Below are 22,861 nucleotides of genomic sequence, written 5' to 3' on the forward strand. Positions count from 1 at the left end.
TATAGTATCTAATATTCCCCCAATATTTGGTGGCATAGTTTTTTTTAGTATAGTTTTGGAATTTGTTATGAATATATATATATATATATATATATATATATATATATATATATATATATATATATATATATATATATATATATATATATATATATATATATATATATATATGTATACTTTGTATATATATATGTATACTTTGGTCGACATTCCATAGTAAAAGTTGAGCCATTTCGTGGACTTCTACATTACGTCGACAATTTCGTGTCCACGTTTTGTTTGAGCAATATTTGCGACCACTTGTAGGTACATAGCACACAATGTAAAAACTGTTCCTTATTCCGAAGAGCGCCATCAATTTTGTGTTTAATTCCCGGATGCGTAACATGTTGTCTTCAACCATTAACCACGTGTTGAAGTTCAATGACGTATATGTTAGCGATTTCACATTGGGTCAAAACGAGGACTTCATGTTTTTCGTGTTTTACGGAAAAGTTTGATAGGTATATCTTTATTGCAAAGCTGTCAATAATTGTATTTTAAGACTACTTGTATCATACGCTAGTGAAACAGTTGACACAAACACTAATAAAAAATATATATGAGATATACGAAAACAGGTACCAAATTTTAGATGCAAAGACCCGAGACATGCGCATGCGCATTGATGCCATATGTACAAAAGGCATATGTTCCAACGTTCTTGCATATGTACAGTGTAGCGCTAGCGGTAACTAACTGTGTATACCACACACGCCGGTGAAAATTGAATGGTCTGTATGTACTATAAACTGTAGCATCCCCGAAGACGTAATTTGACGAAAAATAAGGTACGTGGATTCAGTTAGTTTATGAATTTAAAAAGTACACTTTTATAAAGATGGTTGAGCTGCGTTGAACAGTGATGGGATTACACAATTTATCGAGCATTCAAGTTCGCATCATCAATGTAGGCTATCAGCGTAATTAAGAAGCAGGATGATGCGCTGTTACTTGTAAGGGTAGGCCCAAAATAACCCAGCCCATCCCAGCTTAGGAATGAGAAGGAAGAAACATGCATGTATATTTCTAGGCTATCGTTCTGTAGGTAATGATGGGTGAATTATTTCGCCCAAATTATTTTAAACCAAACATTTTTACTCAGCTTCACATTTATTGGGTACCCTAGCTTTGCAACTTCTGTAGCTTTTGTAAGCTACATTTACATCAGTACATTAGCCTGCATGATTTGATTACATTCAGTGAAGTCTGGTCTCAATGCCTGTACTACAGTACTACTGGTACTTAGTAGTAGTAATAGTAGAATCCTAGATACTAGAACTAGATACTAGAAGTACAAGGCTAGTTAATTCTTGTCTATGATCTAGGCTAGGCCTAGATAAAATTGGCAGTTTTAATTGAATTAATAAATTCTGTAAAAGATGAATTAATTCTGTAAATATGAACACATGTGGTTGTGTTTTTGTTTGTGGCATACCGGATTTGAAATTAGATACATAAATTATATCATTGGTAAGTATCAACATAAATTCTATCTGCTGGTCAACTTAAAGTTAAAGGAGCAACAAGCTATCTTTCACTTTATTTCAGTTTATCTACCCGCAAATGTAACTTAATACAAGATCATACTGTTTCAATTAGGCTACCAGTAGTTTTTACCACCGTCCATCCACCTTCATGTTGGTTTCATTGTCTAGCCAAACACTACTCTATGAAAATTTAAATTTGTGATCTCAATTTAAAAGCAATACAAATAGAAACAAAATTATTCATGTACACTTACATTATTTCTTGTTTCTTTTTTTAGCTGAAGGTTCAGAAGTGTTTGCAACTTAGAATTTTCAAAAACCGAGAAAGCACATATTATGTTAATTTTATTGGGAACTTCCTATTATTCTTTCGGGAACAAAAATGGTAAGTGAATATTTCTCTAAAACATTAATTTCCATAGGTCCGTTTTCACAAAATCCAACTAGGTTGTCAAATGTTAAAAATTACTTTTACAATCTTAGTAACAATACTGCATTTGACCAAAGTGCTGGGTCAAATCCCTCTAGTATCTTGATAAATACGAGACAAACTTTAAACACGCACTTAAGTATTTGGAAAAAAACTTAAGCACCCAGTTAATGCTGAGTTTAATTTGGAACTAAGACACAAATAGTAATTAGAGATGTTGTAAACTTCAATAAGAACAAAACAGTGCGTGTACTCTGGACTTCAGAAAAGAGACCTTGACAAGTATCATAATACTTATATACTGGGGAGGCTCGATGGGGGGGGGGGGTGGGGGCAAATGTTTAGTCTCCTTTCCAACCTCTTGAATTATTTGTAAAGGATGTTGATCGTTCTAACAAATATTAAAGGTAAACTAAGTTTGCTCCATTTCCTTTTCTCAATGTTTGCTTGTGAACCCACCACTTATAACAAGTGACCAGCGAGTCCAGACAATGTAAGCACATGATCGATGTACTAGGAACATGGTGGGGGTCTACAGTCCCTTCTCCATACTTTTTTTAAATTTTAATTAGAGAGTTGTTATTGCCATTCTGGTCAATTTCCAGAACAAACATAGTATCATGGTACAAAGCCGGACAGTAATGTTTAATATTGTGTACTCTTGACCATAGTATCTTCACTCAATTTTTATGACTTTGTTTGTTGACAGGAGTAGACCAAGTCATTGATTTAGCAGGGTGGAATAAAAACCCTTCAGATGTAGCACCAATTGCAATGTTTGGCTGCAACAGCAATGATACCTTGGAAAAGTTTGTGCACATGAATATCAAAGGGTCAGGCTGGGAACTAGATAACCTACACTGTTAAAAAAAATTCTGTTAAAAAACAGAATTTCTCTGGCAGCAGAGTTTCCAGAAAATGTCTGTTATTTCCAACTGCAGATAATCTATGTAAAATAAACAGTCTAAAACTGTTATTTATACAGTTTATATCTTTCATTATAACAGTTTTTGTCCGTAAACTTACTGTACGACGACCGTTATTTTACACCATATTCCATGTAAAATAAACAGTCTGAAACTGTTATTTATACAGTTTTTCCCCCCATTATAACAGACTCTATTTGTAAATTACTGTACGACGACCGTTATTTTACACCATATTCTATGTAAAATAAACAGTCTGAAACTGTTATTTATACAGTTTTCCCCCCAATTATAACAGTTTCTGTCCGTAAAATTACTGTATGTCAACCGTTATTTTATACCATATTCTATGTAAAATAAACAGTCTAAAAATGTTATTATACAGTTTTATTTTGCATTATAAAAGTCTTTGTCCGTAAAATTACTGTACGACGACCTTAATTTTACACTGAATTCTATGTTAAATACACAGTATGAAAGCGTAATTCATACAGTTTTTCTTTGCATTATAAAAGTTTTTATCCGTAAAATTACTGTATGTCAACCGTTATTTTATACCATATTCTATGTAAAATAAACAGTCTAAAAATGTTATTATACAGTTTTATTTTGCATTATAAAAGTCTTTGTCCGTAAAATTACTGTACGACGACCTTAATTTTACACTGAATTCTATGTTAAATACACAGTATGAAAGCGTAATTCATACAGTTTTTCTTTGCATTATAAAAGTTTTTATCCGTAAAATTACTATATGACGGCCGTTATTTTACACTACATTCTATGTAAAATAAACAGTCTTAAACCGTTATTTACACAGTTTTTTCTTGCAATATGTAATTTTCTCTGTAAAATAACTGTATTGTGACTTTTAATTTACTGTATCTTTTAGGTAAAGTCTAGTCTTCAATGTTATCTATAGTTTTTTTCCTTGCAATAAATGGGTCTTTGTCTGTAAAATTGGCTGTCAGATGGAATTACTATTATCAGTGAGATTATAAAATAAAAAACAACTTATTGTTCTCTGAAACTTTTATTTACAACTTCAAAACTTGTTGAAACATATTTTTGAACGTCAAAACCTTAAAAGTAATATATAAGACTGAACATCAGAAGGCAATCTCTTATTGATGACTGGGAATTTGCTGGGTGACCCAGCCTTTCTTTTGGAAAAGGTTTTGTTATACAGTCGATACTTTCATTGTTTGGAAATATACTGATAAGTCTGTATGTGGCCATATTTGTCTCTTCGGCCACTTCAGGAAATCCTGGATCAGCCACTGAAAGTTTTCACAATTAACTGATCATAAAACACTAAGCTTTGACACCTGCTAGTTCCTCGCCCTTTCTATTGCTCTACAACAAAGTCCCTTTCCCTCTTATTTACAGATGCACTTGAAGTATGCAAAGGTCACTGTATTATGTGACCACAGAAACTTAGGTGTCTTCACTATTCTTCACTTAACTTTATTACAACTATGCTCATTTCATGTATTTTTAAATGTTCTAGCATTATTAAATATAACGCTCATATAACATATTCACTTTAATGGGCATATCAATGTTCACAGAAAATTAATACCTTTAACTGTGGTAACTCCTCTATCGCTGATAAGGATTGTATACTTTTTCTAATTTTCATGACCTTCTTTAGCCCTTTAAGTTCAAAGTGGAAGTTAAAGACAAGGATATGTTACAATACGTAAGAATAAAGATTAACTATTCTGTTAACCAAAGATATTGTAAATCATCTGATCAAAAGATATATAAACAATGATTTGACCTTTGTACCTGTAAATGATTAAAAAAGTTGTCCTTATATTCCTGTGCTTCTGCTGTTGAGTGGAAGGAGCAGTTTTATGAACAGATTTCATGTCAACATTTAGCAGAGAGATTTTATATTTTGACAACAAAATATAGTTTAGATATCAAGCTTATAGCATTAACAAAATTAACAGAATAACTTGACATCTGAAACTATTATGGATTCAAAACTTTTCTAACATTTGTGAACCTGCTTGGAAGAGTTTCAGAGTTTATGGAGTTATTGGAAAGGTGTCATGATAGCACCAAATAATAGTCTTTAACAATTTTGTCAACAAGTAAAACCTTGTAAATATCCACCAACAAAGTTAAACACAATAGTTTGAACTCTGTATAAATGTTTAACTGTTCATTTGTAAAAGAGACTTCTCTGTAGCTGGAGAGTCTATGGTTCCAGTTAAGGAGGCTCAAGGGGCTCGCTAACATTTTCTCAACTAGGAATACTTTAAATCAATCAAGTGACCTAGATTTATAATCCAAAGTTACCAAATTGTCAGACTAATGTGACCAATCACGGGAAGTGCCTGAAAAGCATTTAGACTGTCCAATCTGACTCAAACTCCTTCAGGTTTCCAACCAAAGCCAAAATTTTTGGGTTGACAGGATAGCTCTTCTTGGATTTGGGGGTCTTTCTTCCCTTTTCTGGATTCAATCCAACAAAGCAGCTGCAAAGAGGAGCAAAATTAGAACTGTGAAGTCATAAAGTTCAAATAAGTTTGCAATTATTAAACCATTTAACAATTAATTTCCCTTGGTCTCAAATTTACACTACAGTATGTCATACATGATAGTAAGATGTGACACAACTCAGTTTCCAATTGTATGTGTGCTCACTGGCGTTGATAGAAGCAATTGAGCTGGATACCTGTCTTAATTTACAAGCCTTTGGAATTCAACAGTTTTCTAGGAAATCATGATCTGAAAAGAAGAGCTAATTTGTGAATCCTCTTTTAATTTCAATTTTGTTCAGTTTAAGCTGATACCCTATAGTTGTAACAAATTGTGCAGGTGTTCTCAGTAAGTAACCAAACTCATACATTCCCACCCTTTTCCAAAATAATAAAACATGCCATTCAACTATTTACACTAACTTTCCATTGGTGAAAATAATGTAAAGGTCATCAATGTTTACAAAAGGTTACCAAAGCTGCTGTTATTCTTGGACCACAACAAATAGTACAAAATAAGTAAATCAGCTGTAACTGAGAACAGAGTATGATTTATTTCAATGATCTGCCTAGGAGTAGAGTTAACTGCAATTTGTTGATTTTTTTTCTTTATTGGTACCTTTATGATCGGCTGATCTTTTGAAGGTGGCTAATAATATGCATACACTCTTACATTCCATGTCAAGGGAATGTCCACACAAAATAACAATGGTTAACTATTACTAGGGTACTTTCAGCCTACTCACCGCTGGATAAACTCCATTAAAGTTGCACCTTCAGATGGATACTCAATGTTTAAGATGAAAAACATTGCAAACAGCATGGTCATTGCACTTTCAAAAGTTTGAATGTGGTCATTAACAATAACCATATCTACTGCCAACATAAACTTTCTTCCAGTGTACATGTTTGGACCTGCAAAAAATAAATATCAATTAGAACTATTAAGAGAATGTCCAGTTAAAGTTAATGCCACTGCTATGACTACCACTACTTTACAGTTGCAGCGTGAATATACTCCAACTCGCGTGCACTAATGGGTCATTATTTTTTATTCAATGTTATTTTTACTGGTATTCAAGGTTTGTTTCGGATGCACTTGGTATTTCGATATATTCGTTGATGGCAGATTTCAATATTGTCATATATATGACAATATATGACAATATTGTCAGTGTGGATATGAAAGAAAAAACAGTTTATCTGATATATCTGATATATATCGATTTACTGAGGCACCCTCAGCAACACAAAAATGACATTGAAAATGTTGCAATGGTCAACCAAAATGTTTTTACCACATATGAAGTCAAAAATGGGCTATAGTTCTTGAATTTCATGTTACATGCTGAGCATCAAATGCACACATACATGCTGAATTGATGCAGTAACAGAGTTTTCCCAGTTAAATCTCATATGGACTCATGACTTTGTCTTCCACAGGTGATAGTGCACTATGGGGTGTCATTGACACACTTGCCATCATATAACTTCCTAAGTTTCTCTAATCAAAGATTCCCAAATGTTGACCCCTGTTGATTCAAGTGACCACACCTACATACCACATGAGATCTGTCCAAGATTCCCTTCTTGAGATATCATGTTTACAAAGTATTCAGTTTCACCTCTGTTGACCCCAAATGATCTTTGACCTTTGCCAAAAACAATAGGCTTCTTGTACTCTATCGGGTACACCCACATGCCAACTATGAGATCTGTCTAAGCTTCCTTTCATGAGAAATTGTGTTTACAAGGTAGGCATCACTAAAATACATACACACGCACACATACTCACCATCACAAATTTCAAACGTTACAACTATCATCCAAACCAAAAAGGGAAAAAGAGCAGTGTATATGTACTGGAGGAAATGCATCTTAGAGCAAAATCCTCCAAATGCTTCTCACCTTGAATAATGATGCATGGGGATGTTGAATTCAGATCCTTAGTGATATTCTGCACAGTACTGGTTTCCTGAACATAATGTAAATGTAGGAACAATAAAATTGTTTGGAATACTTATCTTATTATATAGTGGGACAAAACATTCAAGATGCCATCTGGGAAACAGGAGTTTCTTCCAAAGCATAACATAAAACAATGAAACTGAGGGACAATATGTATCCCTGAAATCAAAATGATGACAATGGGGAAGACCTTAATTAACTGATGGCATATGATGTACTGAACTTTGGACTTCAGAGTCCCAATACACAACAATTACAGCTGACCTACAAACAGTGAACATCACAGAGGAAAATCGTTATAAAGTCAATCAACTTGATCAATACATCTACATAACTGTAAGTTTAAGAACAACAAACCAGAGCAAAACACAAAAACACAGACAAATAGTGCTATTCTGAGACTGTTCACAAGCTTAATGATTTCTAAAGGTAGCGACTTCTTACCTTTGCAAGGTAGAAAAGATCATCCCATTTATCTCCAAGGTGATTGCAGAGGAGGAGAATAAGTCCTGGAACATCAGGGGAATGATCACCACTTTCCTTCTTAGCACTCTCCACATCAGCTATTATATTTTGCACCTCCTTCTTCTTTGCTGACACTTGCAGAAACTTCTGAATTCGTGGACTTTTATCTATAAAAGCTGTAGTGAGAACTGATTTCAGTTTGATGCCCACTAAATCTTCAAAATGTCCCATCATCCCAACCTCCTCAAACAAGAAAGGATATTCATCAAGGAGAGCACATACAGGAACTTGCTGACTGTTTATCTTGACACGGATGGTTGGAAATACAGTTTTCATGAGGAAAACAACCTCATTGTCATCCCATATGTTAAGTTCATGCATCACCTTTAAGTCATCTATCTTTTTTCTCTGCGTGTCTCGATCCTCCCCTTCAGGTAGGTCCTCTGGTTGCCAGTTTTTGCAGCCATATGAGGTGCTGAGTTTACGCTTCTTTGTTAGTGCTTCATTCTGTTCACCCTCTACAAACAGGGGGTAACCAACATTTAGGTGAAATTTGCCTCTATTGATATTGCTCATACGGTTTTCCAACTGTGTAAGAAGGGATGCATATCCACTACCAACAACAAGTCCTTCAATGTCATCTTTAAAGGGTTCTGGAAACTCACGAACGATCTTCTGTGCAATAATAGAAAGGTGCTTTCGTCCTGGACTTGACTCAACTTTCATTATGTCATTGCATAATATTCTGATCATTTCACGCCGATCTTTGGGAGTGGGTCTCTGTTTCTTCTGGAGTGATTTTGTAAGGCTTTTAGGCATTTTATCCCAATCAACTTTAAATGACTCTGCCCAATCTGCAATTACTGCTGCTGGACTTGATCCTGCTGAACTGGGCACCCAGCTGCAGCCTGGTGAACTGGCCACAGAGTCGGGTTCAGATGATTGTGAAGATTCTGATCGAAGCAACTTTCCTTTAAGAATGAAAATATGTCACATCAATGAAAGTAGATGATATGAAATGAATAAACAACCTTGATAAATTATTTCCTGATAACAGACGTTTATTGCATTAAGGTACTAGTTTTTTGGACACTCACAGAACATCAGCATTTACACAACAAACAGGGGCAGCACTCAAGCTCACAATCTATCGAATCAAGCATATCTTCAATTGGCAACAGGGGCATTCTCTGACACGTCTGTTTAGGTTGCTGTGGCCGAGAAGATAAAGGCGGTGGCATTTGAAGCAATGAGGCTTAGCAATCGGGAGGTTCGGGGTTCGATTCCCGGCCGGGTCATAGTAAGGTGGGTTTTTCAACCAAGAGCAATCTACGGTTTTCCCATCTGAAATGACTTTCTAAATTGAAAAGATTCCAAATGTGAGTTAAAATGTTGAATTGGAAGCCACCCGACGTGTAAGTTGTAATTCATAAGCCCTTGCGGTCTTCTCCCACATTTGTGGTCGCTTAAGCGTCGTAAAAATAACTGCTGTTCATTATTATTATTACTATTATATTATTACTATATTATATTATTATTATTATATTATATATATTATTATATTATACTATTATTATATTCAGGGTTTTCGTTAGTAGCCGGGACCCGGGTCAAATGACCCGCTTACTGCACGAACATGACCCGGCTACTTTGCGACGCTCAGTAAAAAAAAAAAAAAATTAAATTAAATAAAAAAAAAAAAATGACGAAAAAAATCGAGAGGAATAAATACCCACAACCAGGTCAGGTGTGATTGAAACTGTCACAGCAGTTAACTGTTGGTAAAAACTACAAGAAGCTGAACATTAGTAGTATGGTCGAGGAGATGAGGCCGAGGGGTGGGTGAGAGTAGAGGTAGGCGAAGGGCTTCTCTTGACATACAAATTGTTGCTCAACAGAGATAAAAGCTGAATAAAAAACAGAAGGTTCTATCACAGACCTAGTTGGGTATTTTTTGGCAGTAAAATCCTACTCACTTTGTAGGTACCGTAGACCTATTATCATTTTGTTATGATCGCACTTCATTTAATGCAGCAAGTGCGTCACACCCTTGCTAAGTTCGGTTCAGTGGCATAGCTACCTCCCTAGGCTCCATGACCCGAGTGTTAATAAAAAAATTCAGGAGAAAAAAAGAAAAATAGGACAGAAGAAAGGGGTGATTGGGAGGGGGCAATATCATTGACCAAACAACTGTATATTGCACCATTTTGCATCTAGACTTTTTAAATTGCAATTTTCCGGCAAAAGGGGAGGGGGACCCCTCCCCCATGTCGGCGTACAGACAGTCCCGCCTACTTTTCAACTTGACCCACCTACTTCATTTCTTAACAAAAACCCTGTATATTATTATTATTATATTATTATTATTATTATTATATATTATTATTATTATATTATAGGTTAAGTCGCTGCTTGTTTGTTGACGTAGGCAATGGCTTTGTACACATGTACACACCGTATCGTATGCCATATGGACCTTGTGCAGAAGCATCGGACAAGGCGTGCTTTATAGTTTGTTAAGTTGTCAAGGTGTATTCTTATACTGTATGGAAAGCAAGCCATTGCCACAGTTCTCTGCATCTTTCAATCAGTATAGCCAAAGTGTGAAATTATTGGGGCAATTTTTGTTGATTATTGGATACAAGTGTTTTTGGGGCAAAGTAACACTCATACATATCAAATTGTTGCGTCAATGGCATTATTTGGTCACTGCAGACGTTTGCGTAGTGCCCGCTTATTTGGACCCCAAAGTGGGGGCCAAGTATGATCCCAGAGTTGAGGTACCCCATACTACCCCATAGTGGTTGTTTTTCAAGGTGACCTTTAGCCTTGTCATACTCTCATATGAACTTCAACATACTCTACAAACAACATAGAACGTACGTTCTATGTTTAACTTGAATTAAAAAGAAGGGTTTCCTCTTTTCTTGATGATAAATATTTTAGTTTGGGTATGTGGTGTATCATTTCATTAGTTTGACCTGGTGTTTTCTGTGTGTTCTATTTGCTCACTACTTGAAAACTACTTAAAAAATTCAAATCTAATGTATAATACTAATAATTAACCAGAAAATTTTCTTTAGAGAATTACAAAAATGCTAATGATGTACTATGAGACTAGTTTCCTTATTCAATTTGTGGTACCAGCAACTGTCTTAGACAATAAGAGAAACTTCTGTGTATCACATGTACTTACTATTTAGACATTTTTTCCATCTCCTCTTGTAACTTACTTCTTAACCTCCCCTTTCCTCAAAAAAAGGAGGATAATCATATTTAGAAAGTGCAATTATATTTCTGCTTACCTGCCTTGTTTGCCCATGCTAGTAACAGCTTTCTCCTCTGTATTGGCTTCAGTACACTGGAAAGGTCATCATCAGTGATCAGCTTGAGATCGCACACACTTTCCAGCAGCCAGGAGCTGTTCAACTACTTTGTTCACCATTTCAAGTGGCAGTGAAGGAAGATGCTGCATTATGGATGAAGCAACATCTTCAAGACAAATTGTATCATCTGATTGTTCTGACACGCTCATTTTAACACGAGAACCTCAGACCTGAGTAATGGAAGTGAAGGTTTTAGTTCCTTCTCATATGCCACATTTGCTTACTATAAGTTTCTTTGTAAGGCCCATTATATACTCCTAGTTGTTCCATAATTGAGCTTGCACTCAAACATAGTTCTTTAAATGGAAGGCACTTTACATGTAAACACAAAGCCTTAATTAGATATTAATTGATAATTATTTCATAACTTTACAACAGTTTTTCTGCAGTAATATCAACAAATGCATAAGCTATTTAACAAGTACTTGTATGTAATGCTTCAAGTTCATTAGCATGGTTCTAAGAGAAGATGATACATTGCACCATCTTAAGTCAATGAAAATACGCCCAGTTGTACAGCATTTGCCACTTACAGGCCTATAAAAGCACTGCAGCTAATGGTTTATGCTTTAGTGAAAGCAAAAGCCTTCCTCTCACAAAATATGCCGACAATGGAAAATAATCAGCAAGCTTAGAAATCTGCACACAAGACACTATATTCAAAGGCTGCAAACAGTAAACTCCAGTGGTGTGATTGAATGATCCACTGTGCATCTTTACGACAAGGTACACAATATTTTGGCTTTCAACAACTGCAAACAAAATGCAACCCAATTTAAGACTTGAAAAGCATGTATCAGAACACTGACATATTACAAAGAAACCCTTCTGGTAACAAGTGCCAAACATCTGAACTCTGTCACTGATAACAGAATCATCAAACTTTACATGTGCTGCCTGCAAAGCATGCTTTATTTCAGGCATGAAACATTCTATGTTGAGGGATGTGGCATTTTCAATAACCAAATCTATCAGGATATATTTTCCCTGAGCTGTTATAAGCTTGAAAGTACTGGTGTTGATTTGCTAAAGACTGTGTATTAAACATTGATGAAATTTTGTGCAGATCTGGCACAACGTTTGAAATAGGAGTGCTTACTTTCAAAGCGTAGAGTCCACACTCTCATTAATGGTCCAAACTTAATAATTAAATCTGGATAGTGGCTCAGGAAATGATGTTTTGGTCTGAGGGGAGTATCAGCAAAGAGTCGTTTTCTCTCAGTCAAGTATTCCTCCATTATCACCCTTAAATATGCAAGTTGCTCATGTGAAATCTTTGGAGAACACATACTCAACAACTTCTCGTAAAAGAAGAAAGAGTCTCCATACAAGGTCATTATGATCTTTAACATATGCACTCAAAATAATTGGAAGAAGTCTCAAAAGGTTCCAGTTTTCAACGGCCTGACCACCTAAGCGGTTACCTGATAAATTTAAAAATGCAGGTTTATTGTTTGCATCGCGTCCTTGAAATTTAAACTGTACCAACATTATATTCAAATCTGCATATGTGAACCAATGTTTTTGTTTAATCCAGTATTGAATAAACATGGCTACATCGTAATCAACAACTCCTTCAAACAAGTCGTGCCCCAGGCATGGTGGCAAACCAGGTGCACACACATGAAAATACCTCAAAGAATTAAAACATGAATTAAATTTAATTCCTTGATGATGATTTTCTTCATGATCTTCAAGGTGTGCAATGCAAGAATCATACTCCTCCTTGGTTCTAGGCTTCCCAACAGCATATGGTGCGTTACATTTGAAGTCATGTGAAGTTATTAAACAGTAGCGGCACATGTTAGTTCCTGAAAAACTCTCAATGAAACCCCCAATACAATGGGAACCTAAATTATCCCCTAATATACAAGACAGCACACCTTTCCAGACCACCCCGTCATTTGTTTCTATTCCAACTTCCTCTAATGTTTTCAAATCATTTATCACTCTCTCAAAAACCTTCTGCTGCCCAAAGACCTTAAAATCAACTTCTTTACACAAAAACACAAGCTGCATTGCATCAACAACAGATCTGTACTCAGGTTGGATGTTTCCAAGTGTAAAGTACATTGCTAGTATTTTGTGTTTTTTTCTTGCCGACCCAAGTGGGTTTACAATTTCAAATGAGTCTTGATAGAGAATGATGGATAAAGATCTTTCACAACTTTGAAACAAACTATTTTTTTTAAAAACTGTACCATCCACTATGTCAGTAAGAACAGATGAGTCTTCACTTTGATGCCTACTTTGACATTGTCCCAACACAAAATCATCTGAAAGGAGCAATTGAATGCTCTCCTTGATTGGAATGTAATGATAGTAATGCATTTTTTGTGCTGAATCTCTCCCTAGTGATATTGCAATTGGAGCAACAAACTTGAATGCTGATTTATAGTACTCTTTTCTACAGTGCTGCGTTCTGAGTTTTCCTTTACAACTATCAATAGCAATCCATGCATCTATCTCATTCATATAATCGGCTACACATTTGATACGTTCTTCTGCTAAACCCTCATCTCTCAATTTTTGAGTAATTTTCAAAACCTGATCTTGTTGACATAAACTGTGAATAGTTTGAAGCTCCTCAACAATCATTTGAATTGTTTGTGATGGAACAAGTTGTTTTGCCTGAAGTTTCAGAAGAAACAAGGCAAAATTTTGTTGAAATTGAAGCCTAGACTGACCTGTTTCTTTTGCCCTACCTTGGCAATTGTTACTGTTTTCGAAATCACAGCTTATGTCATTTTCACTGACAAATCTATCAGTCTCTGTAGACACATCAAAGCAGTTAGTGTCTAGAGGTATATCTTGATCCAAAGAGCAATGATCACGAGTAGAAAGTTTGTATTTATCCAAAATGTTTACAGCTCCCCAGTTTCTGTGACAACGTGACAAATGTGCTGTAAATGAACTGGTTTTTGAAAAATCTCTTTTGCACTTCTTATATGGACAAGATACTATTTGGCCTTTTCTTATATGTCATTTTAAGTGTGCCAAATATGAGGACAGATCTGTGAGTTCTTTTTGACAGATTTCATACGTACAAATCAATGACAGGTTAACTGACTGAAGATTTGCTGCAACTGCTGTTTGCTTTTGAAGATGGCGGTGATACCTAGTCACATGAATCTTCATTGCAGCAAAAGTTGATAGGGTATAGCCACAATTAACAAAACAACATGGAAATCTCACTCGAGGTATATTCCTATGGGAACTCACATGATCAACATAGCTACGGATAGTAGCTGTTAGTGTATTGCATATTTTACAGGTGTACATTTCTGCCCTGCTTCACTATTGATTGGAGCTTATCAAAACTGATAATTTGAAAGAAACATGAATTATGCCTTTTCAAATTCAGTCATGTTCTAAAAGGCTAATTAACCTTTGCTAATCTAAAGACTGCATATTACATGCCACATGAGAGCCAATATCATCCATGTATGTAGGCTATCAGCACCAATTAACTTACAAGTTACAATGTACCCACCCTTATAATATTATATCATATTAACCTAAACAACATGAAGCAAGGCTAAGCTTCACACGCACATATCAAAATGCACGGTAGGGCGACGATAGGTGGTCTAATACAGCGCCAGTGTTACTATAGTGATAGTCTAACTCTTAATTATCGTTCGTCTAGTCTACGTTATAGGCACTGGGCCCTACGGTTATAACTAAAATATAAACTAACTTTTTGTTATGACCAGACTTTCAAAGTTGTTTTGTTGATAATAATAATGCAAATGTGGCATATGGTTCAAATAAATTTACCACTCACGTCTGACGAAGTACTCAATGAAGTCTTGTTCTGGTGTGGAAATGTCCGTAGCCTACTGGACAGCAACGGCAGTTGTTTTCCTCTCGTGTCGACGTACTTTGAAGCGCTGTAGTATTGTATTGTGCAATCTATACATTTCATACGTACGTTAATGCGAGATGCGATCAATCATAATGTACAGAACAGCGCAGCATGTACTGGACGTTCATCGCGCCAACTTGGGTCATGTGACTGCATGCTGGCCTGTAGCCAAGTTTTCCGGGAAAGCCAACGGCAGCCGCCCAGAATGTATCAAAAGAATTCCCGCCTGTGCGCGAGACGTCATAGCTGTTACAGACACGTTGACGCCAATCACCGAGCTAGACCGGCTGGGTCGAATGGGAGGAGGGGTTGAGGGGGGGGGGGTGGTGGTGGTTCAGATGAATGAAATGACATTTGCTGAACTAGACATATTTAACAACATTTTGATACGTTCGGTGACCCATTTAGCTATAAATAGCTGCATGTGTGACCGTACATTGAGCACACGGAATTGTCATCGGTTCATGTTGTACTGACAATACAAGTTAACATTAAAAAAATGAATTAGACTACATCTTGAAGGCTGGGCATTGTATTCTTGGTAGCTCACATCAGTAATTGTTTTGATAGGATTTCGGAAGTTGTATACTCCTTAAACAAACGGTAAACCAATTGGAACAGTACGATCTATGTCGTTTTCATTAGTTAAAACGTTAGGCATTTACAAGTAATTCGTTACTAAAACTCTTGAAATGGTTAGATTTCACATATTTGACCTACAGACCCTTCAAGGTTATCTTTCACATTGTTTTCGTTCGCTGGACAATTAAGGGTCATTGATGAGCCTCACGGGGGTGGTGGTTGTTGCTCAAATGTAACACTAAGGCAGAAAACGACTGTAGGGACAAAGTTAACTGGTAATTGTGGATTGGATCATGGAGCTATCGGTAATAGCTTCATGGTTGGATTTCATTCTTTTCTTTGCCAAACGGTAATGTTACTGCACGATGGATTTTGTTGTATACCAGTGTATATTGGTAACGTGTTTCCACCTTCAAGAATATTTCCGTATAACGCTCTTCAAATTCCAATTTTACATGCATTAGATTGCAAAACAAACTTATTCTGTAAAGTACATGACACACATAACGTCTGTAAAAATCACAGAATTTTACATGTAAATATAAAAAACTGACATATTCTGGAAAATTTTACAGCATTATCCTGTAAATTTTCATTGGAGGGAAAAATACTACAATTTTTTGTAAACCACTTGCTGTAACATAAAACGTCTGTAAAAATCACAGAATTTTACATGTAAATATTAAAAACTGACATATTCTGGAAAATTTTACAGGATTTTCCTGTAAATTTTCTTTGGAGGGAAAAATACTACAATTTTGTGTAAACCACTTGCTGTACAGAAAACGTCTGTTAAAATAACAGACGTTTACATGTAAATATAGAAAACCGGCTTTTTCTGTAAAAATCGACAGGAATTTACTGTAAATTTACAATTTTTTTTAACAGTGTACTTACTGTCCATGCATTGTAATAATGAGGCTGCCTCTCTGCAAAACTAATTTTTAGTTCTTCCAATATGCTTTGTTACACTCAGAAGTTATTTGAAGACCTCTGGGTGGTGCACAGAATGTAGCTATATATGCCAATAGTCCAGTGATTGTCAGACCAGAACAACAATGATTTATCTGCAGTGCAGTTCTTTTTTATAAGCTCAGCTTACGCCTGAATACAGGGTACAGGCACACTACAGAGGCGCAGCATTATTATGATAATTTATATACCCTTTTTATCTCCCTTAAAGGAGATATTTGAAGGGGTTTTAGGCAATCATAAATGGGACTGAGCATGTACTTTTCAAAATAAAAAATGCATTACATACTTACAGCCATGCAAATGCAGGCCCATATGCAGTATAAGCTGAATTTCACTAAAGGGAAATGTACTGTATGCCTTAGTCGCTTACCCCTGCCAACCCGGTTAACTAATCAAACTCATTGGATTATGTTATAGAGGTATATATTGCTATGGTATATGGGAGTGATCTCATTAAATGGGGGGGGGGGGATGTGATTCATGTGTGGGGTATTGATGTTGCATACTTAAGAGCCTGGACTCAAAATCTGTAATGGACTGAGAATACTCTGGACTGATTTTTCTAGAACTGTCATCCTGCTTTGGACTTGTCTTTGACCCCAACTAGCTTTTTGTTCAATGTTCTCCAACTTTTCACCCACAGTGTAGATCTATATATTAATCCTTGGAGTGGTGCAAAAACACCAAGAAAGATAAAGATAATAATCTTTCGATGACCATACTTAATTCTCTATGACACTTGTTATAGCCTGTTGGATTAAGGCATAGGAATTATTGTTATATGTGTATGTAATGTATGCATACTTTCACACTTGTTAGTAACATGATTACTCAAAATGTACAGCCATTGCCTTCAGTCTTTGTTTGTAGATCCCATTGAACCAAGATATACACCAGGCTCCATCAACACTCATGGGGGTCTTCAAAGGTGGACGATCTCTGAACAGGACAGATGGTGAGTAATTGTTATTATTCTTTCTATGCAATCCAAAAACATAATATCACTAATCATTGGTTATATCTTGACACTTGAAATTCATTTTTTACAGTACCTTTAAGTGTAGCATATTTAATTAGAGTGGAAGTTCAGCGAAAATACTTAAAATGACTAATATGATAATATCCAAATACTAAATTGATTCTCCTATATTTTCTTTTTGAATTTGCTTTAGATACTTCAGGTTCATTTGCAGGTGTCCTGACCTATGTAGCTGATGCAACATCCAACAGTAAAATCAGAAGCCAGTTCAGCGTAACTCATGTGAGTAGTATCTATCTGAGACTCACCAATTGTGCATCTAGGTGCAGTATAAATAGTTGTTTTAATCCATGGGTTTCAAAAGCATATTACAAATTCCTTCCCCAATACAGTGAATTTATCTTGGGACGTTATAATTCGACATCAGTCGTGTATACATGTGTGCAATGCAACTAGCTGTAGTAGGCTATGATAGCTACCACTCAACATAAGGTTTTGAAAAGTGGATCAAAACCCTTTATAAATCTCTCCCAAGTTTTGCTATAAGCCCTATCATCACCTGTCCTCCTGCATTTCCAACCCCTGCCTTCCCCCCTCTTCTACCAGCAACATTTTTGCCCTTTTTCTTCTAAGACCATCACACCCCCCCCCCCCAAAGCTCCTTGTCCCCTCTTCATATTCTTATTATGGCAACCTACAGAGGGAAAAGGGATAATTCTGACTTACTGCATGTTTTGTACATGATAGATGTTAATTCTAACCCAAATATAAAATTTGTATATGTAAAATATGATACAATGTATCATTGACACAAAATTTAATTGATAACTGAGACATTAAGAGAAGCCTGAAATGTTAGTTATGTCCTCCTTTATAGCCACTAATAATTAATGAAGCTTATCATCATATTCCTTCTCTCTGTAAGTTGTTTCAGATACAGAAGATGATGACCCAAGCTGTCAAACAGGAACTCAGAGCAGTAAGAAGTTCAAACCTGGTAAGCAAATTATGTCTGTTTAACTGCAAATATAGATTGGTGTATGTAGCAGGCTGTATAATGGAGCATGGCACATGTATAATGGAGCTGATTGCTAAGTTTCATTGCAAATTGGTTTAGTGATAACTATCCTACAAAATAAGTATAAATTATATCTCTACATATACTGTCCACATAATGTTACTCTCTGCAAGAGGACACATAGATATATTACTTTAATTTCACTTTCTTGAACTGCCCTCTTTGCCAGTCCCAGTGGTAACCTAAGAAGGGGTAATTCTGACTTAAAGTATGTTTTGTATGTTAGATGATATGATTTCTGACAGATTGGTTTAGTGATAGCTTATAACCTATATGATAAGTATGGATGATGTGTATTTAGATATAATGTCCGTCTAAGGTTACCATTTGTAAGACGGCACTCAAATGTACTCTCTGAAGGCATTAAGTTTCATTTAACTTCCATGCCCCCACCCCCTCCTCTCCCACACCTCCTCCCTCTCAGCCTTTGCTTTCTCCCATTGACAAACTTATTGGAAATGGGATAATTCAAACTTAATATAATTTTTGTATGTAATTTTATATTTATCCTTACAAAATGGTTCAGTGATATTGACTGTACATAATATGTATAGATAATATGCATATCTAGATATACTGTCCATGTAATGTTACTCTCTGTAAGTCATATTACTCATCTAAGGCATTAAGTTTCATATACCTTTTCTTCTACCAACCCCCCCCCCCCCTTGTCTACACCTTCTCCCACCCTTTGCCTTTTCCCATTGGCAACCAAAGAGGAAAATGGATACGATCTAACGTTACATATTGTTACTCTCTGTTAGAGGACACCAGGTTATATTTCTCATTGAAGCCATTAAGTTTTATTTCACTTTTCTTCCACTAACCTCCCTTGCCTAGGCCTTCTCCCATCCTTAGCTTCTTTCCCTTTGGCATCATAGATCTAAAGTAATATACTAGTTTTGTAGGTAGATTATAAAATTCCTTACATATTGGTTTATTGATAACTACCCTACATTATAGGTACCCTACATTAAGCGCATTTGAATATACATATGTTATAGTATTTGCGCTATATAAGGATCCATAATAATAATAAATAATAATAATAATAGGTATAAATGATTTACACTGAGAGTTTCATTAAATTGTTCTGCCCCCTCTCCCCCTCCCCCTTCACACCACCTCCTTCCCAGCCTCTGCATTCTCCCATTGACAACCTAAATGGGGGAAGTATAATTGAAACTAAATATAAGTTTTGTATGAAAGTTTATATCATTCCATACAAAGTGGTTTAGTAATATTGACCGTACATAATATGTATAGATAATATGCATATATCTACATATACTGTCCACATAATGTTACTCTCTCTTAGAGGACAGCTGGTTATATTTTTCGTTGAAGGCATTAAGTTTCATTTTATTTTACATCCATCAACCTCCCTTGCCGTTTCCACTAGTTCTCCTGTGACGCTTAAACAACTATCTACTGGAATTAAAGACTGATATAGATTGTATTTTATTGTATAATATAGATCGTCTGTAAATCACACAGATGCATCGTGCCTAGTCTGCTATACTAGTATATATTTACATTACATTACATGTAGCCTAACATGCAGTGAAAGTGTTAATACTGCACAGCAGACTCTGTGGGCTTGTAATTCCTTTGCATTTTATCAAATATAATGGAAAGTACTGTATGGTCTACATGTTCCTCCTAGTCTTCCATCGGTATATGGACACACATTAATGACTGGACCATTAAGAAAGTATTCAGCATATTTTTTTTTAAATTTTTCCTCAAACCCCCAACCTCTTGTCTACCTTACATTGGCATCTTCCTAAGAGAAGGGATAAAGCTTTCGCCTATGTATCTGTATAATTTCATGATAACAGCTTTTACAAAGTCATTGCACGGACTAAGATATTATTACATGTATAAAACATTCAGGTTTGAATCATATGCAGATATACTGTCCACCTAATGCTGCATAAAGAAATACAAAATATATATATATTTTTTTAAATTTTCCTCCCACCTAATGTCCTACCCCCTCCCTCTTGCCTTCTCATAATTGCTTCCTCCTAAGGGAAGAAGGGATAATCCTTTGAGTCAGATATGTAGAATTGATTATTATCCACCCTATCCAAAGTCTTACTAACTTTCATAGCTACTAATGTATATTATACAGGTATTGATGATGCACATATACACTGTCCTCCTAATGTAATGAAAGTGGACATATTAATTATTAATCTCAAATTTACAGAAAGCAGCATGTGTTATTAAACTTCCTTCAGCTAACATGTTTGATAGGCCATTGCATCCCATTTCCCTTCATGATATGGTGTTTCTTTTTCTAGTTATTATGTTAGCTCTGGAACCTTTTTGTTGTTATACAGTAGTTGAAATCTCCATTCTTGTGGTTCTGGATAGAGATCAAATAGGTCTGGCTTGCTTTGAGTAGTTGGAATCTATTTCCTGTGGTCTTGTTGGAATTGATCTGTGAATATGGTAACCATTTAACAAATATATTCTTGCTTCAATTTGTATTCCCATTTCCATTTCAGCTTGCCAGAACTTCAAGACTTCCAGAAAACGAGCCATGATTAGTTAACAATTAAAGCAAAGTGTTAAACAAACGAAACAACCTCAAGAGCCTACGCCAAGTTAGTCGCTCAGCTGAGATGAACATGTATTAGCCCAACAACCAGTGTTTTCATTATCTTTAAGCAATAGCACGCTTCCAGTTCCCAAGCAAATGTCAATCTTCAAGAAAGTACTTACATAAATTTAACTTAGAAGATATGATACACTGTTGAACTATCCTTTCCTTTTCTATATAAGTTTTGGATTCATATTATTTTATCATGTTTTGCAGAGCTGATTCTAAACAATTCTATGTTGATGAATTTATCTTGGGACCAAACAAAATATACCTAACACTCAAATGAAAGTAATGCAGTTACATATTTGATCTCAATCATTCATTAAAGCCTAACGTATTATTAAAACTACTGTTACTACCTAGTTCATCAAGGAAGCTAGGCTAAGGAAAGGCAATAGCCTAATGTTTTCATCTTCTGCTGATCGTTACAATTGACAAGATGTATGCAGCATCGTATGTGCCACTTCTTCACCTTTGTTTCATAGCTTTCGTAATGGCTTTGTGCTTGCTTATTTTAAGAAGAGTCACATAATTGAAAGTCATTCAGGATCAATGGCTACACTATTTCAAGGGACCAACCATAGCAAACACAGTAAAACCTCCAGTTGTCGGTGCAAGTCATGTCTCACCTCCAGAGCAACAGGGTACTGTTACTTGTGGTAGGCCTATTTCTCCGTGTAGACCAAGGACTACTAGGTCACATGACAATCGTACAAGACGGAACTTTAGCCCTAAAGCTAGTAGTAGTCGATTCATTCAACCTTCAGACTGAGTTGTCCACAAAATATAATAGACCAAGACACCCTCCGGGTAATGTCACAACTATATCAATTGTAGATGGTACCTTGGTGGACAATGACTATGAAATGTTTAAATTACCATATAAGCTAAATATTTGTTTACTAAAATGTTTGTTTACTTACCCCCACTAAACTGCAAGAGGCATAGTAGCTAGAGGTAAAGGGGTTTAGTTTAAATGTGGGCATATAGTTGAAACAGGGAGTTGTTTCCATAACAACTCCCTGGTTGAAACACTGCATGTTACTCTTACATAAATGAATTTTTGTTATTAAAATACTATTGGTACATATATGGCTAGGTGCTAGAAGCAGCCATTTGCAATATTGTTTTTAATCCTCAAACTATTACCCTGTGGGAATGAGAACTGGAGGAAAGTGTATGACATTTTAAGTTAATCCATCATCAACTAAAATTGTGCTACGACATTGATGCATATGGATTAAGGATATACATTGGGGGGGGGGGGGCTTTGTGCATGGACCTTTTACCAGATTGGGCACTTTGGCGTACGCCCCTGCTCTTATCTAAGTAGGGTTGAACCTAGTTGAAGTAATAACAACTACTCGTTGCCATTCCTCACCATGGAGATTGCCTTATATTGTTGTAGCACTGTGCTGAAGTAGCTAGGCTAGTCAACTGAACTAAGAAATATATTTCTCCCTCGGTTCAAGCTCAATTAGATCAAGATGTATTCACACTCATGTTATGTTGACTTAAGCAACTGGAGGTATTTTTCTGTGGGTATTTCAAAATTCAACCTGCTTGAAT

The 22,861-nt window shown here is 35.8% G+C and overlaps 1 protein-coding gene and 2 long non-coding RNA genes across 3 annotated transcripts; 2 read left to right on the forward strand and 1 right to left on the reverse strand.

Annotated features, from left to right (window-relative positions):
• Positions 1–203: 203 nt before the first annotated feature.
• Positions 204–17,871, forward strand: LOC139977420 (uncharacterized). The gene is made up of 3 exons (XR_011796531.1): positions 204–1,914; positions 17,492–17,576; positions 17,794–17,871. It is a non-coding gene; the product is annotated as an uncharacterized lncRNA (long non-coding RNA).
• LOC139977813 (uncharacterized) lies at positions 5,192–8,748 on the reverse strand. Its single transcript, XM_071987472.1, has 4 exons — positions 7,790–8,748; positions 7,286–7,352; positions 6,124–6,292; positions 5,192–5,374 (listed from the first exon to the last, which is right to left on the reverse strand). Exons 1-4 carry the CDS (start codon positions 8,627–8,629, stop codon positions 5,245–5,247), a joined length of 1,206 nt encoding a protein of 401 aa, XP_071843573.1. The 5' UTR covers positions 8,630–8,748; the 3' UTR covers positions 5,192–5,244.
• LOC139977421 (uncharacterized) lies at positions 17,870–21,857 on the forward strand. The gene is made up of 3 exons (XR_011796532.1): positions 17,870–17,882; positions 18,526–18,597; positions 21,195–21,857. It is a non-coding gene; the product is annotated as an uncharacterized lncRNA (long non-coding RNA).
• Positions 21,858–22,861: the final 1,004 nt, after the last annotated feature.

Source organism: Apostichopus japonicus, chromosome 12 (assembly GCF_037975245.1).
Source record: "Apostichopus japonicus isolate 1M-3 chromosome 12, ASM3797524v1, whole genome shotgun sequence".
Classification (NCBI taxonomy): Eukaryota; Metazoa; Echinodermata; class Holothuroidea; order Aspidochirotida; family Stichopodidae; genus Apostichopus; species Apostichopus japonicus.

What these genes read in the sequence shown, in the direction of transcription:
- LOC139977813 (XM_071987472.1), bottom strand. Translation starts at nt 8,629, where the DNA reads ATGCCTAAAAGCCTTACAAAATCACTCCAGAAGAAACAGAGACCCACT. An exon ending in ATCTTTTCTACCTTGCAAAG is followed by an intron (nt 7,353 to 7,789) that starts GTAAGAAGTCGC and finishes CATTATGTTCAG; the next exon opens with GAAACCAGTACTGTGCAGAA. An exon ending in CCCATGCATCATTATTCAAG is followed by an intron (nt 6,293 to 7,285) that starts GTGAGAAGCATT and finishes TATTTTTTGCAG; the next exon opens with GTCCAAACATGTACACTGGA.